Source organism: Zalophus californianus, chromosome 16, assembly GCF_009762305.2.
Source record: "Zalophus californianus isolate mZalCal1 chromosome 16, mZalCal1.pri.v2, whole genome shotgun sequence".
Taxonomy (NCBI): Eukaryota; Metazoa; Chordata; class Mammalia; order Carnivora; family Otariidae; genus Zalophus; species Zalophus californianus.
In genome coordinates, this window is record NC_045610.1 from 49819860 (window position 1) to 49839437 (window position 19578).

The window sequence follows — 19578 nt, forward strand, 5'->3', positions numbered from 1 at the left end:
ATCTCTTCTTTGATGATAATCACCCATGATCAACACCTAGTTGCTTTTCTTTCAGTCTCAGGTTTCAGAGGAGCTCTTGGGAATAAATATTTTTGAAAGAAGGAAAAATTAATCATTTTTCTTAAATTAGTTTTTTTTTCCATTTTGTTTGGATAGAACACTTAGGATGGATTATATCTGATTAATTCGATATTTTTGATAAATTGGCCATTTAACCTTGAGCTCTAGAAATAAGTATGCTATATAAATGAAGAATGAAAACTTGTTTCTTAGGGTATTCAATAAAGCATAACATTTCACTGTCATAAAACCACTTAACTACTCATTAACTTTCAACATTCATGTACTAATTAAATATCATTCTTCGGTGTTTACCAAGGCAAGGAAGTGGCAACAAATTGTGACTGAGATAGAATTGCTTTGAAAAGAATGGCCTTGCTTTTCTCTTAGGCATTTTTTTTTTTTTTTTTAGTGAGTCAGATTTTTGACAAAGGTAGTCACTTTTTAAAAAAATTTTTAGTGAGTGGGGCTTTGTTATAGCATCTTTTTATTTCACAGGCAAGTTTCTTTTTGTGAGATCGTGATATTGAACAGTTTTGATTGTTCTTTTAATAAAAAAGGATAACAGTAAGCCAAGTATATTACTGTAAAACTTAATTTTAAGGGAATTAAAATACTCTCTAAGTGTTGTACTGTTAAACCAGAGATCTATTAATAAATGTTGACTTAATTGTATGACTTTTAAAGATGGTTTTTACTTTTAATTTTTAAAATTACATGTGTTATTTTAAGGTAGGAAATGGGGAAAACATGAAGTCTTAAGTTTATGAATCTCTGGTCATTTTTTAGTTTTGTCAGACATCTAATTTTTTCGTTTAGTTTTACTTTTTATTCCTAATAAAGTTCCCTTTGAAAAATTAAAATAAATATGTTGTGGATCATTGAAAGTTACTTTTATTTTCTTATTTTCAGTGTTATTTGATAGTTTACTGCATTATTAATTGTTGCTATTTATTTTTATGTTTCATTTGTATTTAGCAATACCTTAAGACAATTCCTCAGATGGTGTATAACATTACCCGCTGCTCAGATGAATGCAAAGACGTGAAATCTAGTTAGTTCTTGCTTTAATTTTCTGATCATCTATAATGCAGTAGTTGTGTAGGAGTTGTATTAATCTTGTGATATTTTACAACTGTAAAAATAGCATACATGTAAAAAGTGTATGAAAATATACAGGTACACTTTAAAGAACAATTACAAAATAAACATCCCTATACTTTTGGCCCACCCAAGAAATAGCATGTTATAGTACTCCAGGAGACCTTTGGGTGTCCTTCCCTCTTGGCTCCTCTTCCCATCTTCTGAGAGGATCATTTTCCTGTCTTTTGTGTTAATCATTTCTTTGCTTTTTAATTTTTTTGAACGTTTTATAAGTGGAACCATACTTTATATATTATTTTGAAACTTCTTTTTCTCATTATATTTCTCAGATTCATCCATGTTAATAAATGTGGCTGTAGTTCAATCTTTGTGGCAAACTTTTAAAATCAACATGTAACATACAACAAGACACACAATCTCAAGCTCGATGAAGTTTTACAAAATGAATACCTTTATATAACCACCTTTTAAATCAAGATAGAGACTATCACCAGCTCTCTTCAGAAACCTCTGTCTTGCTCCTTCCCAGTCATTTATCATCCCCCCTGAAGTAACCACTATTCTGCATTATATCACCATAGATTAGTTTTAACTGTTTCTGATTCATAAAGTATGTTCATTTTTTTCTAGCTTCATTGGCTCAACATTATGTTGGGAGATTGATGCATGTTGTTGCATTTAGCAGTGGATTATTATTTTTTTTTAAATTTTACTACTGTGTGAATATATCACATTTATATATCCATTCTACTGTTATTGGGCATTTGGGTTTTTTCCAGGTTTTGGCTATTATAAATAATTCTGCTGTGAACATTCTTTTACGTGTCTTTTAGTGCACGTATGTACACTATGTTGACTTGGAAGTGTAATTACAGTAGATACTGCCAAAGAATTTTCCCAAATGGTTATAGCAATTTACATTTCCATGGTAGGACCTCAGAGTCTGTGGCTCCCCATCTTTCCCAGCACTTGATTTGTCAGTATCTTTTAGTTTTAGCAATTCTAGTATGGTGTTTTAACTTGCATTTTCCATCATGACTAATGACATCGAGCACTTTTCCCCATGCTTTTTGGCCATCTGGTGAAGTTCCTTTCATTTTTTAATGAAAAATGGTTTTCAGTCTTTTCTATATTGATTTGTCATAATTCTTTACATATTCTGTATACAAATTGTTGATATATGTATGGCAAATATCTTCTCCTACTTTCACTGTGTGTTCTGTTGAGGGTATTAAAGTATAACATAGTTTTGTTACTTGTCTCTGATATTGTTTGTGCTTGTTTTTTGTGTGTCCTGTTTAAGATTTCTTGCCTTACCTATCCCAGGATCATGGAGATACTTGCCTATGTTAGCTTCTAGAAGCTTTCTATTTTTATCCTTCTAGTTTAGGCATGTGCTACACTGGAATTGATTTTTACGTATGAAGTGAGGTAGGGCTCCCTGCCACACTCTGCTGCCACTGGCCCAGGATGGCAGATAGCCATTTGATCCAGCGTCTTAAGAAAAAAAAAAGCCATTCTTTCCTCATTCCTGTAGTTGGCATCATTATTGTAAACTAGGAAATCTTATTTGTGTGGGTTTGTTTCTGGACTCTTACCTCCTCCATTGGTCTGTTTGTCTATCTGTGTGCTATTCTATGCTGCCTTAATTACTGTAGCTTTGGAATAAATCTTGATTTTTAGTATAGCGTATGCTCTTCTTGGTTCTTTACATTCTCATTTAAGTTTTTTAAATAGCTTGCCAGTTTACACACACACACACACACACACGCACACACACGCACGCACGCACACCCCTCCATCGAGATTCTGATTGGGAATGTATTGAGTTTGTAGATCAGTTTGGGAAGAATTAATAGGAATTACAGCCCAAGGCCCAGGCAAGCAGTGATCTGCTTTTTGTCCCAATAGTTTTGCCTTTTTTAGAAATTTCATATGAGTGGAATCATAAACTATGTAGTCTTATGCATCTGGTTCTTTCACTTAGTGTGTTATTATTATTTTTTAAAGATTTCATTTGAGAGACAGAGAGTGCAAGTAAGAGAGTACAAGCAGGGGGAGCAGCAGAGGGAGAGAGAGATGCAGACTTCCCACTGAGCAGGAGCCCGATATGGGGCTTGATCCCAGGACCCTGGGATCATGACCTGAGTCGAAGGCAGCCGCTTAACCTACTGAGCCACCCAGGTGCCCTTAGTGTGTTATTGAAGTTCATGTTGCATGTATCTATAGTTTATTATGAATAATGCTGCTGTGGATGTTCATTTTGCAAATTTTTGTTTGAACACGTGTTTTTCATTTCTTTTGGGTAGATATCTAGCCGTGGGTTGTATGATAAGTGTATAGTTAACTTTTTAAGGGAAATATCAAGCTATGTTCCAATGTGGCAGTACCGTTTTACATCCCCACTAGCAATGTGTGAGTGTTTCAGTTTTTTCACATCCTCAACTCTTGGTATTATCAGTGTTTTTGATTTTGGTCATTTTAATGGGCATGTAGTGGTATTGCATTATGGTTTTAATTTGTATTCCCCTAATAACTAGTTATGCTGAGCATCTTTTCATGTGCTTAATGGCCATTCGTATATCTTCTTTGAAGAAATCTCTGTTTTAATAGTTACCTGCTCCCCACACACCCAACTACAATAATCACTATAGTCATTTCTAAAAAGGAGAATAATAAGAGACAAAAAGTAGTCACTGGTCCATAGCAATTCTGAAATCCAGTTGGACAAATATTAAAAATTCCTTAATTAAGGCTTAAGACCTGGGAATGATATTCCATGGCTCTTGGCTCCTCCCACTAGGTTTTTGATTCCATCATCTGAGTTCTTCCTTTTTCATGAAAGATAGCATGTATTTGCAGCTGAGTAGTTTTCTCGAGCTGCTTCCTTCCAGAATTTTGGGGGTCCAGTGGCCCCTTTTCATTTTGTACTCTATCTTTTCAGTCCAGGAGAGAAGTCTCTCTCTCTCTGATATAATTTTCTCAAAAACTTTGTAGACCTCCTGTACATCTCATTCATGTTCATTCCATTAGACAAAAGCCACATATATTAATCTCATTGAGATTCCCGGGGCGCCTGGGTGGCTCAGTTGGTTAGGCCACTGCCTTCGGCTCAGGTCATGATCCTGGAGTCCCGGGATCGAGTCCCACATCGGGCTCCCTGCTCGCGGGGAGCCTGCTTCGCCCTCTGACCCTCCCCTCTCTCATGCTCTCTCTATCTCATTCTCTCTCTCAAATAAATAAATAAAATCTTAAAAAAAAAAAAAAAAAAAAAAAATCTCATTGAGATTCCCTTTCCACATTGGTTGCTTCTGAGAAGATTGAGGGACAATGACCATAACCTTTCTAGAGACTGTTTGATTGAGAGAATCTGTATGGCATAGGCTTAATCTATTTAAAGGTCTCTATGTGTTAATGTATAGTACGCTGATGTACCACCTTTAATCTTTTTGATTTTAAAAAAAGCTTTTTCATTTATACTCTTGGCTTTATCTCTAGGCAGTGCCCAAACTTCACTTGGATGCCATTTCTTACTTTAGCATCTTTTGCCAGCTGGAGACTGAGAATTTTTAAAACCATGAAGCCTTGGTTCTTTTTTCTTTTAATTTATTACTCTCCTCTTGCATTTTACTGTAGGCAACAAGAAATACTTTGCTTGGGAATCCCATTCATTATATCACTTATCCAATTTATTAACAACATTTTCTATTTTATATGTTACTGAAGTGTGGCTTTCTGCCACTGTATAAAGAGGATGGCTCTTCCCCTGGTTTTTAATAACATGTCTCTCACTTCGTCTTGAGCTCTCACTGGCAATGTCCTCAAATTCCAGATTTCTTCCTACAGCTTCTTCAAGTCAATTTTGTCTTTCTCTAGCATACTATTTAAAGTCCTTCCAGACTCCCAACCACTATCTGGTTCAAATTACATTTCCACATTTTTAGGCAGTACCTCACTTCCAAGTACCAAAATCTGTACTAGTTATTATCTATTGCTGCATAACAAATTACTCCAAGTCTTAGCAGCTTAAAAACAATAAACATTTATTATCTTGTGTACATGACGTAGCTGGGATTTGTGGCTCAGGTTCTCTTATAAAGCTGCAAAGTGTTTGTGGGTGTTTGTCTGAGGGCCTCAGTCTTATGGCTTTCCTTCACAGGCTTCCCTCAGTTTCTTGTTGTTTAGGCTTCTCCAATGGACAGCATGCAACATGGCAGTTTGTTTGCATTAGAGAGAATAAGCAGGATGGAAACCAGGGTCTTTTTGTAAACTAATCTTGGAAGTGATAGCCTATTACTTGTGTTAGATTCAGGTTATTAGAATCTAAATCATTAGGTTCACTGTACACCCAAGGAAAAGGGCTTATATACAAGGGTATGAATACCAGGAGATGGGGATCATTGGGAGCTGTGTTAGATGTTGCATAGCACATACCTTGAACAAGTACTAAAAATATAATAGAAAGACCTATAGCCAGGAAGAAATATAACTAAAGGGATTAAAATGGAATACAGTAAAGTAGTCAACACAAAAGAAGGTAGGGAAAGAAGAACAGAGGAACAAAGAGATGGGATAAATACAAAACAAATAGCAACATGGCAGACTTAATAGAACCATATCAATAATTACATTAAATGTAAATGGACTCAACACCCAATCCAAAGGCAGTGGTTGTTATATTGGATTAAAAAAGCAAGAACCAATTGTATGTTATCTATAAGAGACATACTTTAAAATACAAAGATAAGTAAATTGAAAGAGATGTAGAATGTAAAGAGATGTAAAATGAAAACAAGCATAAGAAAGTTGGAATAGCTATATTAAATATCAGATAAGATATACTAAACTAAGGAGAATTATTAGAGACAAACATAATTTTGTAATGATATAAGAGTCAGTTCATAAGCATGACATAACAATTATAAATGTGTATGTAGCAAATAGTAAAGCTTCAAAAACACAAGGCGAAACATAATAGCTAAAGGGAGAAATAGACAAATCCACAAACGTTGCAGATTTTAACACCCTTTCTTAGGAACTGATGGAGCAGAAAAATCAATAAGGATAGACGACTTGAAAAATGCACTGACTGACCTACCTCAGCCTCATTGACATCTATAAAATACCCCACCCGATAAGTGCAGATTACACATCCTTTAAGTGCATATGGAATGTTCATCCAGCTAGTTCATCTCTGGGTCATAAAAGAAATCTCAATTGATCTCAGAAGATGAAAGACATGGAGTATATATTCTGTCCTCATTTGAATTTAATGAGAAATGAACACTAATGTTGTACATCCAGAAAAGCCCTCAAATGTTTATAAATTAAAAAAACAACACCTTTTTTTAAAAAAAGATTTAATTTTTAAATGATCTCCACACCCAATGTGGGGCTCAAACTCACAACCCTGAGATCAAGAGTTGCGTGCCCCACTGACTGAGTCAGCCAGGTGCCCCCCAAAAAATCACTTCTAAGAAATCCATTGTTTAAGAAAGAAATCACAAGGGAATTTAGAAAATATTTTCAAACAAAAGATAAGGAAAATACAAAATTTATGAGGTACAGCTAAGGCAGTGCTTAGGGGGAAATTTAGAGTTTCTAATGCATGTAGCAGTAAAGAGATATTGGGGTGCCTGGGTGCCTTAGTCAGTTAAGTGTCCGACTCTTGATTTCAGCTCAGGTCATGATTTCAGGGTCCTAGGATTGAGCCCAGTGTCAGGCTCCATGCTCAGCACGGAGTTTGCTTGAGATTCTCTCTCTCTCCCTCTGCCCTATCCCCCAGCTTGTGCACCTTCTCTCTCTCTGTCTTTCTAAAATAAATAAATAAAATCTCTAAAAAGAAAAGAAGAGATATCTAAAATCAGTGATCACAGCTCCCCCCTTTGGAAGCTGGAAAAATAAGAGGTGAGTGGACTCAGTGTAAGTAGAATGAAGGAAAAAAATAGATGAGTGGAAATCAATGCAACAGAAAACAATAGAGAAACATCAATGAACCAAGCATTGATTTTTCTTTTTTAAGATTTTGTTTGTCAGAGAGAGAGTGTGCAAGAAGGGGGAGCGTCAGGCAGAGGGAGGGATTCCCACTGAGCAAGGAGCCTGATGCGGGACTCCATCCCAGGACCCTGGGATCATGACCTGAGCCAAAGGCAGATGTTTAACTGACTGAGCCACCCAGGGGCCCCACATTGATTTTTTTTGAAAAGCTAAATAAAATAGATAAATCTTGATCAGACTGATCAAATAAAAAGAAATACAGGGACAAATATAAAAACCTGTATAATTTTAATTTTGGCTTATAATTCCATTTTTTGTTTTTTATAGAAGTATAAAGAAATATGCATAAAATAATTATAAATATGTGTTAATTAGTTCATGGTATAAGTAACAAAAAGCTGTGGGGAGAGATGTGGACCTGTAAAGGAGTAGAGGTTTTGTATGCAATTGAAGTTTAAAATATATTGTTGTAACTTTAGGGTTTGTGTGTGTGTGTGTGTGTGTGTGTGTGTGTGTGTGTGTGTGTGTGTGTGATCTTCATGGTAACCATAAAGAAAATATACACAAAAGGCTATGAGAAGGGAATCAAAACATGTCACTACAAAAAAAATCAACTAAATAAAAAGGGCAGGCAGTAAGGAAGGAAATGAGAGATAAGCTATAAGAATACAGAAGATAACAAAATGGCAAAAGTAAGTCTTTGTCTATCACTGATTAATTGCACTTTATGTGTAAATGTATTAAACTCCACAATGAAAAGTCATGGCTTAGAAGAATGGATAAAAAATGCCAGTATGCAACTATATGCTGTTTACAGGAGACTCACTTTAGATCTAAGGACACACACACATTAAAAGTGAAAAGATGAAAAAAGATATTCCATGTAAATAGTAACCAAAGGAGAGCAGAGGTGGCTACATATCATACAAAATGGACTTTAAATAAAAAACTGTTATGAGACAAAGAAGGACATTATATTATGATAAAAGGGTCCATTCACCAAGATTTAACAGTTATAAACATAGATGCACCAAACATCAGAAGTCCTAAATATATGAGGCAAACATTGACAGAACTGAAGGTAAAAATAGCTCTATAATAATGGTAGGAAACCTCAGTACCCCCACATTCCCACATTCAATAATGGACGGAACAGTCAGACAGAAGATCAATTAAGAAATAGAAAACTTGTACAACACTATAGACCAGGTTGACCAAACAGATATATACAGAGCAAATCACCTAATAATAGCAGAATACACATTTTTCTCAAGAGCACTTGGAATATTCTCTAGGGTAAACCAGATGGTAGGCCACAAAAAGTCTTAATAAATTTTGAAAAATTGAAATCACACAGTATTTTTTCCTGATCAAAATACAGGGAAACTAGAAGTCAGTAGCAGAAGTAAAACTGGAAAATTCATAAATGTATGGGATTAAATAACTCAGTCTGAGCAAGCTATGAGTAGAGAAGAAATTAAAAGGGACATTAGAAAATATCTTGAGATTAATGCAAATGAAAACACAATGAACCAAAACTTGTGAGATGCCGTGAGAGCAGTGCTAAGAGGGATATTTATAGCTGTAAAAACTTACATTAAAAAGAAGAAAGATCTCACATTGACAACCTAAATTTTCATCTTAAGGAACTGGAAAAAGAAGAACAAACTCCAGATTTAGCAGATGAAAGGAAATAATAAAAATTAGAGCAGAGATAAACAAAATGGAGAATGAAAAAAAACATTAGGGAAAAAATAAAACCAAGAATTGTTTTCTTCAAAAAAATCAACAAAATTGACAAACCACCTTTAGCTGAATTAACTAGAAAAGAAAGAAGACTCAACTGAAATTAGAAAGAGGGGATATTACAACTGATTTTATGGAACTGAAAAGGATTATAGGTGAGTATGATGAACAGATATATGCCAACAAATGGGATAAACCAGATGAAATGAGCAAATTACTAGAAACACACAATATACAAAGACTGAATCATGAAGAAATAGAAAATCTGAAAAGACCTTAACTGGTAAGGTGATTGAAGGAATATTCAACAGTCTCACAACAAAAAAAGCCTAGGACCAGATGGCTTCATGGGTGAATCCCACCGAGGATCTAAAGAATATTTAACACCAATCCTCCTCAAACTCTTCCAAAAATTGAAGAGGAAGAAACACTTTCAATTCATGGCATGAGGTCAACATTAGCCTGATACTGAAGCCAGACAAAGACACTACTGGAAAACTACAGACCAATTGCCCTGATGAATATTGATGTAAAAATCTTAGAAAGAAGGAAAGAAAGAACAACTAGCAAACAGAATCTGGCAGCACATTAAAAGGATTATATACCATGACCAAGTGGGATATTCCTGGAATGCAAGGGTAATTCTACATATGAAACTCAATGAATATAATACATTGCATAAACAGAATGACAGAAAAAAACCACATGATCATCTCAATTGATGCAGAAAAAGCATTTGACAAAATTTAATACCCTTTCATGATAAAAATAATAAACTAGGAATAGAAGAAAATTATCCCAAAATATGAAAAGCAGATAGCCAAATTCATACTTAATGTTGAAAGACAAAGACTTTCCTCTAAAGTCAGGAACAGGACAGTGATGCCCACTCTTGTCACTTCTATTCAACACAGTACTAGAAGCTCTAGCTTTAGCAATTAGGCAAGAAAAAGGCATCCAAATTGGAAAGGAAGAAGTAAAATCATCTCTGTTCATGGTGACATGATCTTATACGTGTAAAACCCTATGTATTCCATAAAAAACTGTTAGAACTAATAAATTCAACAAAGCAGCGGGATACAAAACCAACACAAAAAAATCAGTTGCTTTTTTTTATACACTAACAGTAAACAATCTGAAAAGGAATTAAGAAAACAATTCCATTTACAATAGCCTCAAAAAGAATAAAATACTTAGGAATAAATTAATGAGGTGTAAAGCTACAAAATGTTGCAGAAAGAAATTAGTCACTAGTAAATGGAAAGACATCCTGTGCTCGTGGAAGACTTAATATGTTAAGATGCCAATACTACACAAAGTCATATATGGATCCAATGCAATACTATCATGATTCCAGTGACGTGTTTTTTTTTTTTTTTCCCCCCAGAAATACAAAAATCCATCCTAAAATTCATATGGAATCTCAGGTGACAATGAACAGTCAAAACAGTCTTGGAAAAGAAGAACAAAACTGGAATTCTCACACTGCCTGATTTCAAAATTTATTGCAAAGCCCAAGTAATCAAAACAATAATATTAACATAAAGATAGATATATATAGAATAATATACTAGAATAGACACCCCAGAAATAAACCCTTGCATATATGACCAAATTATTTTTGTCAGGGGTGCCAAGGCCACTCAATAGGAAAAGGACAGCTTTTTCAACAAATTGTGCTGGGAAAACTGGATGCAAAACACATACAAAGAATGAAGGTGGACTTTTACCTTACACTATATACAAAAACTATCTCAAAATGGATCAAAGACCTAAACATAAGAGCTACAACTATAAAACTTTTAGTTGAAAATATAGGGGAGAAGCTTCATGACAGTGGATTTGGCAATGATTTATTGGGTATGACACCAAAAGCAAAAAAATAGATGAATTTGAGTTATATCAAAATTAGAAACTTTTGTGTATCAAAGGATGCAATCAACAGAATGAAAAGACATCCCATGCAATGGGAGAAAATATTTGCAAATTGAAACATGGTTAATTTTCAGAATATATAAAAAAATTCTACACCTTGGAATGCTTGGGTGGCTCAGTCATTTAGGCATCCGACTCTTGATTTTGGCTTGTGTCATGATCTTGGGGTCATGGTACTGAGCCCTGAGTTGGGCTCCGAGCTCAGCTTGGAGTCTGCTAAGATTCTCTCCCTTTCCCCCTGCCCCTCTGTCCCTTGGTTCATGCACATGTGCACTCTCTTAAAAAACAAAACAAACTTCTACAATTCAATGACAACAACAAAAAACTACCTGGTCAAAAAATGGGCAAAAACATTTGAATAGATATTTCTCCAAAGAAGATATGCAAATGGCCAATAAACACATGAAAAGATGTTCAACATCAATAATCGTTCTGGAAATGCAAATCAAAAACATACGGAGATACCACCTCACACCTATTAGGATGGCTACTGTTAAAAAAAAAAACAACCCAGAAATTAAGTATTGGCAAGGATGCGGAGAAATTGAGACCCTTGTGCACTATTGGTGGAAATGTAAAATGGGATAGGCTACTGTGAAAAATAATATGGCAGTTCCACAAATAAATTAAAAATAGTTATCTTATGATCTCACAAACCCAAAAGAATTGAAAATGGGGAATTGAACAGTTATTTGTACACCCATGCTCATGGTATCATTATTTGCACTAGCCAAAAGGTGGAAGAATTCCAAATACTCATCAGTCGATGAATGGAAAGAAAATGTGGTGTATACATACAATGGAAGATGAGTAAGCCTTAAAAAGGAAGGAAATTCTGACACGTGTTACAGCATGGATGAAACTTGTAGGGGAAATAAGCCACTCACAAAAAGACAGATACTGTATGTTTCCACTTCTGTGAGGTACCTAAAGTAGTCAGATTCATAAAGGCAGAAAGTAGAATGGTGTTTGCCAAAGGCTTTAGGCAGAGAGGAATGGGGAGTTATTGTTTAATGGGTACAGAGTTTTAGTTTGGAAAGATGAAAATGTTCTAGAGATGGATGGTGGTGATGGGTATACAGCAATATGCATGTACTATTTTTTTTAAAGATTTTATTTATTAGAGTGTGAAAGCACGAGTGGGGGGAGGAGCAGAGGGAGAAGAACAAGCAGACTCTGTGCTCAGCATGGAGATGGGTACAGGGCTCGATCCCAGGACGCTGAGATGCCCTGAGCCAAAACTAAGAGTCCAACGCCTAACCAACTGAGCCACACAGGTGCCCCTGTGGATGTACTTAATGCCACCGAACTGTACACTTAAAAATGGTTAAGACAGTAAATTTTATGTTATGTGTATTTTGCCATAATTAAAAATAAAAAAGAAAACACAAATTAGCAGTATCAAGAATGAAAAGGAGGCTCCATATGGATCCTGCACACATTAAGAATATAATAAGAGAATAATATAAACAACTTTATGTCACTGAAAACTTTGAGGAAGTGGACACGTTCCCTGAAAGACACAGAACAAATAATGACTCAAGAAGAAATGGGAAATTTGAGTAGCCCTATTATCTACCAAGGAAACTTAATTTGTAATTAACCACCTTTCCACAAAGAAATCTCCAAACCCAGATGGCTTCCTTGGTGAATTTTATCAGGCTTTTATGGAAGAAACATCATCCTGCATGAAATTTTTCCAGGAAATAGAGGAAGAGGGAATGCTTCCCAACTGATTTTAATTCAGTATTATGTTGTTTCCAGAAGAAGACAAAGACATTACAAGAACATAAAACGGCATACCAGTATTCCCTCATGGACGTAAACATTCTTAATTAACAAATTGTATCCAGGAAAAGGATCAAAAGGATAACATGTATGTATGGAGCTTGTCCCAGGAACATGAGGGTTTTTGGCATTTGAAAATCTATTTCATCACATAAATAAGAAAGAAAAATCATGTCACCATCTCAATAGATGCAGAAAAAGCATTTAACAAGATGCAACAACCATCCATGATAAAAACTCTCAGCAGATTAGGAATAGAGGGGAACTTCCTCTGCTCGATTTACGTTATCCATGAAAAATCAAAGCAATTATATATAAAGAAAGAAAAGAAAGAGGACTTAACATTCCTGATTTTTAGAATTAAAGCTACAGTAATAGAGATATCAGTGTTAATGAGAAGATAGATAAAGCCATAGATTAGAACAGAAATTCTAGAAATATGTCTGCACATATATGGTCAACTGATTTTCCACAAAGATGGCAATGAAATTAAACGAAGAAAGGAATTAAATCAAATTATGGGGGAACAACTGGATATCCATATGGGAAAAAATGAAATGGATTATAGACTCAAATGAAAATGCTAAACACTAGAGAAATTTTTTTTTAAAGATTTATTTATTTGAGAGAGAGAGTGACAGAACAAGCCAGGGGGAGAGGCGGCAGGAGAAGCAGACTCCCCACTGAGCAGGGAGCCCGATGTGGGACTTGATCCCAGGACCCTGGGATCGTGACCTGAGCTGACGGCAGACACTTTACCGACTGAGCCACCTAGGCGCCCCAACACTAGAGAACTTTTTAAAAGTAAATAGACCTTTATGACCTAGGAGTAGGCAAAGATTTCTAAAATAGGATATTAAAAAAAAAAACTCACAATGAAGAAATAAGTTATAAACCGGACTATCAAAATCGAAACCTTTTTCTTTGAAAGACACCATTTGGAAAATCACCTAGCAAGGCACGGAATGGGAGAAAATACTCTAAATACAAATATCTGACAAAGGACTTGTGTCTAGAATATGTGAAGAACTCTTTGTAACTCAAAAAAGGTAGACAACCCAATGTGCAAAAGATTTTACAGACACCTCACAAAAGAAAATCTATCAGTGAGTCATATACATACGTGAAAAGATGGTCAGCATCATTCCTGATCAGAGAAATGAATATGATCAGGCACCATGGGATACCACCCCACACATGTCTGAGTGGGTAAAATGATAAAGACTGCAAAAGCCACTATGGTGATGATGCGATGAAATGGGAAGGCTCATACAATGTTGATGGAATGTGAAATGGCACAACCACTTTGGAAAACAGTTTGTCAGTTTCTTAAAAAGTTTAGGGTAACTTACCATATGACCCCATAATTCTATTCCCAGGCATTTAGTCAAGAGAAATGAAAACGTATGTCCACATAAATACTTGAATTTGAATGCTCATAGCAGCTTTTTTTCATTGTATCCAAAATGTGGAGACAGTCTACATGGACATCAGCACATGAATAAATATGCAAATTATGGTTCATTCATATAAGGGAATACTACTAATCAGTAAAAAAGTGGACTTTTAAAAAAAAGATTTATTTATTTGAGGGAGAGAGTGACAGAGCACATGAACGAGTGGAAGGAGGGGCAAAGGGAGAGTATCTTTCAGGAAGATTTCTGCTGAGTGCAGAAATGGAGCCCCCCCCATGGGGGGCTCCATTTCACAGCCCATGAGGTCATGACCTGAGCTGAAACCAAGAGTTGGATGCTTAACCGACTGAGCCACCCAGATGCCCCAAGAAATGAACTTTTGATACATGTAACAATATGGCTGAATCTCAAAAACATTTTCCTCAGTGAGATAAGCCAGACATAAAAATGTACATACTGTTTGATTCCATATACACGAGATTCTACTAAATGGAGGTTGTCTGGGTTTGCAGGAGATTGATAACAAAGGAGCTCAAGGGAACTTTCGGGTGCTGTGGAAAGAATCTGTGTCTTTATTGTGGTGGTTATACAGGTATTTGTCAAAACTCATCAAACTCTGCATTTTAAATGGATACCATTTATTTGTACATAAGTTATACCTCAATAAACAATAAAAATCAGGGACGCCTGGGTGGCTCAGTTGGTTAAGCATCTGCCTTTGGCTCAGCTCATGATCCCAGGGTTCTGGGATCGAGACCTGCATTGGGCTCTTGCTCAGTGGGGAGCCTGCTTCTCCCTCTGCTTGCTGCTCCTCCTGTTTGTGCTCTCTCTCTCTCTCTCTCTGACAAATAAATAAAATCTTAAAAAAACTTAATAAAAATCATATCCAGATGTAGTTGAGGCTTCCTTGGTGTGGCTTCCAGTGTAAACACCTATGAACTAAAGGAACAAGTTATAGCCCCCACCCCCAGTCATACAGCCCGCACGTGGTAGAGGGCCTGGAGAACTCCCATTCACAAACCAGTGAGAGCAAGAGACAGATAGTGATGACAGTTCTATAGCAGTTCTGAAATCTAGCCAGGCATTTGTTGCCTGTTTCTTGATAAGGGTTTAGTGCTCCTTCCCAGCTCTTTGCTCTTCTGCCCTTTGGGCTCTTGGCTTTTCCCTCGGAATTATCTTTTTTTTTTTTTTTTAATTATAAGGAATGATTTTGCTTTAAGCTGAGTAGTTTCCCAGCCTGCCTCCTGTTTGTAGGAATTTGGAGAATCAAATGTCTCTTTTCATTTTGAATTCTGTCCCTTTCACATGAAGCTAGTCTGATTCCTTGGTTTTTGAGGCTATGTCTGTGTCCTTTGCCTTTCCTAAGCATAGTTTTTTTTTTTTTTTTTTAAAGATTTTATTTATTTATTTGAGAGAGAGAGAGAATGAGAGATAGGAAGCATGAGAGGGAAGAGGGTCAGAGGGAGAAGCAGACTCCCTGCTGAGCAGGGAGCCCGATGTGGGACTCGATCCTGGGACTCCAGGACCATGACCTGAGCTGAAGGCAGTCGCTTAACCAACTGAGCCACCCAGGCGCCCGCATACAGTTTTTTTATAAGCGATAGCTTTCAGAAGTGATCACCGCACTGATTTTCAGCTTCCTCTCAAGAGCGAGGATATCCATCCCTGCCTCTGGATTTTTGGTGAGTTTGACTTTGTTCCTCTACTTTGGGGAACTTTGATTCCCTGTTACTTCTCCAGAGTCACACTTCCTGCTGTCTCTAGTTTCTGGAAGCAGAGCATGACAGACCTTCAGTTTCCATCCTTTTCATGGCATTGCATTTTTGTTCTAGCTAAAAGTGGCATCATAAGTTACTCTTTTAAGCTCTTCTCTGATGCAATCTTGACTGGCACTGTCACTACTATTTCTTAATTATTATTTCCCCCGTTTCTGTTTTATTTACTTCTTTCGGAATTCATATTATTTCGATGTTAGAGATTATGAATCTTTCTACCTTATCTCTTGCGTTTTCATTTATTATAATCATCCCCTTATTTTTTCCTTTGTTATCTGAATATTTCTTGAACTAGTTTTCTAATTTACTGATTTGATTTTATACTATATTTAATCTGCTATTCTCTTCTTCCATTATGATTTTAAAATTTGGTAATCATGTTTTTCATTTGTAAGCAGATTTTTTTTTTAAATATTTTATTTATTTATTTATTTGAGAGAGAGAGAATGAGAGACAGAGAGCACGAGAGGGAAGAGGGTCAGAGGGAGAAGCAGACTCCCTGCTGAGCAGGGAGCCCGATGCGGGACTCAATCCCGGGACTCCAGGATCATGACCTGAGCTGAAGGCAGTCGCTTAACCAACTGAGCCACCCAGGCGCCCTGTAAGCACATTTTTATGATCACAGGTTCATTTCCATTTTATATCTGAAATATCCACTTGAATGACATTGGAAACACAAATTAAAGTTGTTATTTAGAAGTTTCCCTTATATATATATGGTAAGTTTCTTTTGCAGGAGGACATTTGATTGGTCTTCCTTTAGGCTTCTAAATCTTACATGTCTTATGTCTTATCTCTCTATCTTTATGGGGACGAGTCTTTGTTTCTCTAGTATTTGTAATCAAGAATGATGCTGAGAGAATGGTTCTGGATTCTTGTTGAAATATTTTAGCATTAGGAAAAAGTAAAAGGGAAAAATTTATATTTCCTAGTTTTATTCCTTCTGAGGGGGAAAGAGGCATTTGCATGTCAGGAAACTTACTAACCTGCTTACTAATGTTTCTGTGTTAGTTTCAGCACTCTGAAATTGATCAAGACACAGTCTCTCTCTTCTCATTGGCGCAAGTACCATAACCACGAGCTCCTGTAATCATGTCCCCTGAACCAGGGGACCACGCCTTGTTATTCTGTGTGGTAGATATTCTGTTACTCTTCCTAAAGAGGTTTATGGGGTTGAGCTTTGTCTCCTATCCTCTCTCTCACTGTCACCCTGACTGTCAGCCCCATCACTGTGAGTTTGAATTGTCTGTCTACTTTGAGTTCCAGTTAATGGTGTTTCCAGCTGGAGACAGTCCCAGTGGCAAGAAACTAAACTTCTGTGCCTAAGATCCTGTGTCTCTTGTGTGAGCCAGATTTTAGCAGTGATAAGGCCTCCTTCATTGGTTGTCTCGACTGCCTGCACAAGAAACTGGCTTCAGCAATGCCTCTGCTTTATTTAGCCTGAATTGGAGCATGTTTTAGGGACAATATAATGAATTTAGTTTTGGACACGTTGAATTGTAAGTAAGTAGGGCTTTTCATTTTGTATTTGTAGTGGGGTTGGAGGCTGAGAGAGCAATTTGGGTTGGAAATGTAGATTTGGTAACCAAAGCTCCTTGTTATTTGAAAAATGAATAGTTTTGTTAGCACTTTGGATTGTCCAGAGGGAATGCATGTAAAATGGAAATAAACAAGGTTAGACGCAGAACCCTGAGATTATAGCATGGTTGGGGTGGGCAGGGAAATAAAAGCTACTGAAGGTTATGGTGAAGGAGATTTCTGAAGGATTGAATGAGAATTGGGAAATAATGGTTCTATGGAGCCAGTGAATGTGGCATGTGTAAAACACTGTTCCCGATGTTTTAGTGAGATCAACTAGGGTAAGGCCAGATAGTGGCTCATTTGCTTGAGCAACTAGGAGATCGTTGATGACTTATTACAGCACTTTCAGGATGAGTGGAAGTCAGATTGCAGTTGATTGAAAAGTGTATGGCAGGTTAGGACATGGATCTAATAACTTATTTTGAAAATTTATTGTGAAGGGAAAGAGGTAGATTGGTACAGAGGACAGCTACAAGTGAATTAAAGGATATGTTGTTTTATGTATGCACCCTGTGTAATAAATAGATAAATGTTTCAGTCCTCTTTTTTATTAATATTTTCTATGAGAATTTCTTTTAATATTTAAGCGTTTTTCAATTTTTAAGTGAGCTCTTTTTATGATTGTTTAATCTATTCTTAAAGAAGGACAGGCCACTGCTTAGTACGGTGTATCAGGTTGCCTCTTCCCACATCCTTAGTTTTAAATGTTTGTATCAGCTCAAGCACATGGGCTAATGAAATTATTCTCAAAATATTACTTTATTTATTTTTCTCATTTGATTTTAAGTATTTGGATATCTGGGATATTGAGTACAGATGTAAAAAATTAACAGCTTCTTTAAAATAGCTTTTTCAGACATTTTACATTACTTAGTAACTAGTCTAAGGAATGTTATTCTTTTGGTGTTACTAACAAAAACAAATTCATTGTCATCTTGTCTTTTTCAACTACTATTCTGTCTTTGGGAATATTTAGTATGGATCAGTATTTGTGAAGGGAATCCTGATAGGACTTGTGGTTAACAGTTAGTGACTTTAACTCATTCTTTAATGGTTAATTTCCATTTTATGTATCTTGAAAGAGCTGTTCAGAGCGTAGATATTCATAATAATGAAACTTTCATTGAAGTAGCTTGAGTAAAAATGTATGAGAGACTCCAGGCTAAAGTAGAATGTTGAGAATGATATTTTTATATTATATTTTATATTGGAGAAAAGCCTTTTTATTCAAATTCATTTGGAAGCTTAAACTATTTTCCTACTTATACTGTACTTATAACATTTTACCTGAATTAACATGGTATATTTTAAATTTAAGACTGATTTATCTGTAGTTTCTGACATGGTTTCAAATTAATCCAAATTTTCAGTACATGAGGATTTTTAAATTTTATATATTTTAAGGCTTCCTCTTGATGTACAACAGGAATCCAATAAAACTTACTAACCTTTTAAAGCAATTATCCTCTCAGAATATATGCTTCATTTTTCTTTTGTTCTCCACGTAGAAAAGAGGGAGGAAGGAGAAAAGATTTAAATACATGCAGTTTATTACAGTTCCACTTAAAAATAGCATTTGTTTATAAGCAAGTATGTGGCATTTAGGTGACATTTTATGTATAGTTAAATCTAAATGAAATAAAATGTGAGAAATACAAATGGTCATTATACACATTTCTTTTTTCTTTGCTGTGGCAGCATTATTTTTAAATATAAACAATCGTCTCATTTCCAAAGGAAAAAAATTAGTAATCCTAGATTTGAATGCCCTGTGTCCTCTGAATTTACCCCATTCTGATTGTTACTATTTTGGTCTGTTAGTAGGGAACAATACACTGCGAAGCTCCAAATGAGATCACATTCTATGAGTCCAACCTCCAGAGAAGATGGACAAAATATCACCCCAAAGAGTTGTGTAAGATCAGATTCTACTTTCGTTTGTTTGTTATTTTAAAATAACTCCACAAATTTTTAGTTTCAGGTTTGTCAAAGTTCCAACAATTAACTTAAAAACAGTGGAAACAACCTAAAGGTTTTGGTGAACATCCTGATATCAAAGAGAATGGTATGTTTGGTATATTCCATAGTGTTCCTTCTGCTTTCTCAATGATTCTGAGGCATCATATGAAGCAGTGTATTGTTTCTCTTGTGCATTGAAGAATAACTTTGGAAAGCTT

General features: G+C 35.8%; 1 protein-coding gene across 5 annotated transcripts in view; it reads left to right on the forward strand.

Moving 5' to 3' along the window:
• CEP112 (centrosomal protein 112) overlaps positions 1-19578 on the forward strand; it is a 437815-nt gene that overhangs the window by 20576 nt on the left and 397661 nt on the right. For all 5 annotated transcript variants that reach the window (XM_027625475.1, XM_027625473.2, XM_027625474.2 and 2 more), the window contains exon 5: positions 19223-19316. In XM_027625475.1, the coding sequence (XP_027481276.1) occupies positions 19223-19316 (94 nt within the window). The remainder of the gene's footprint in view (positions 1-19222; positions 19317-19578) is intronic.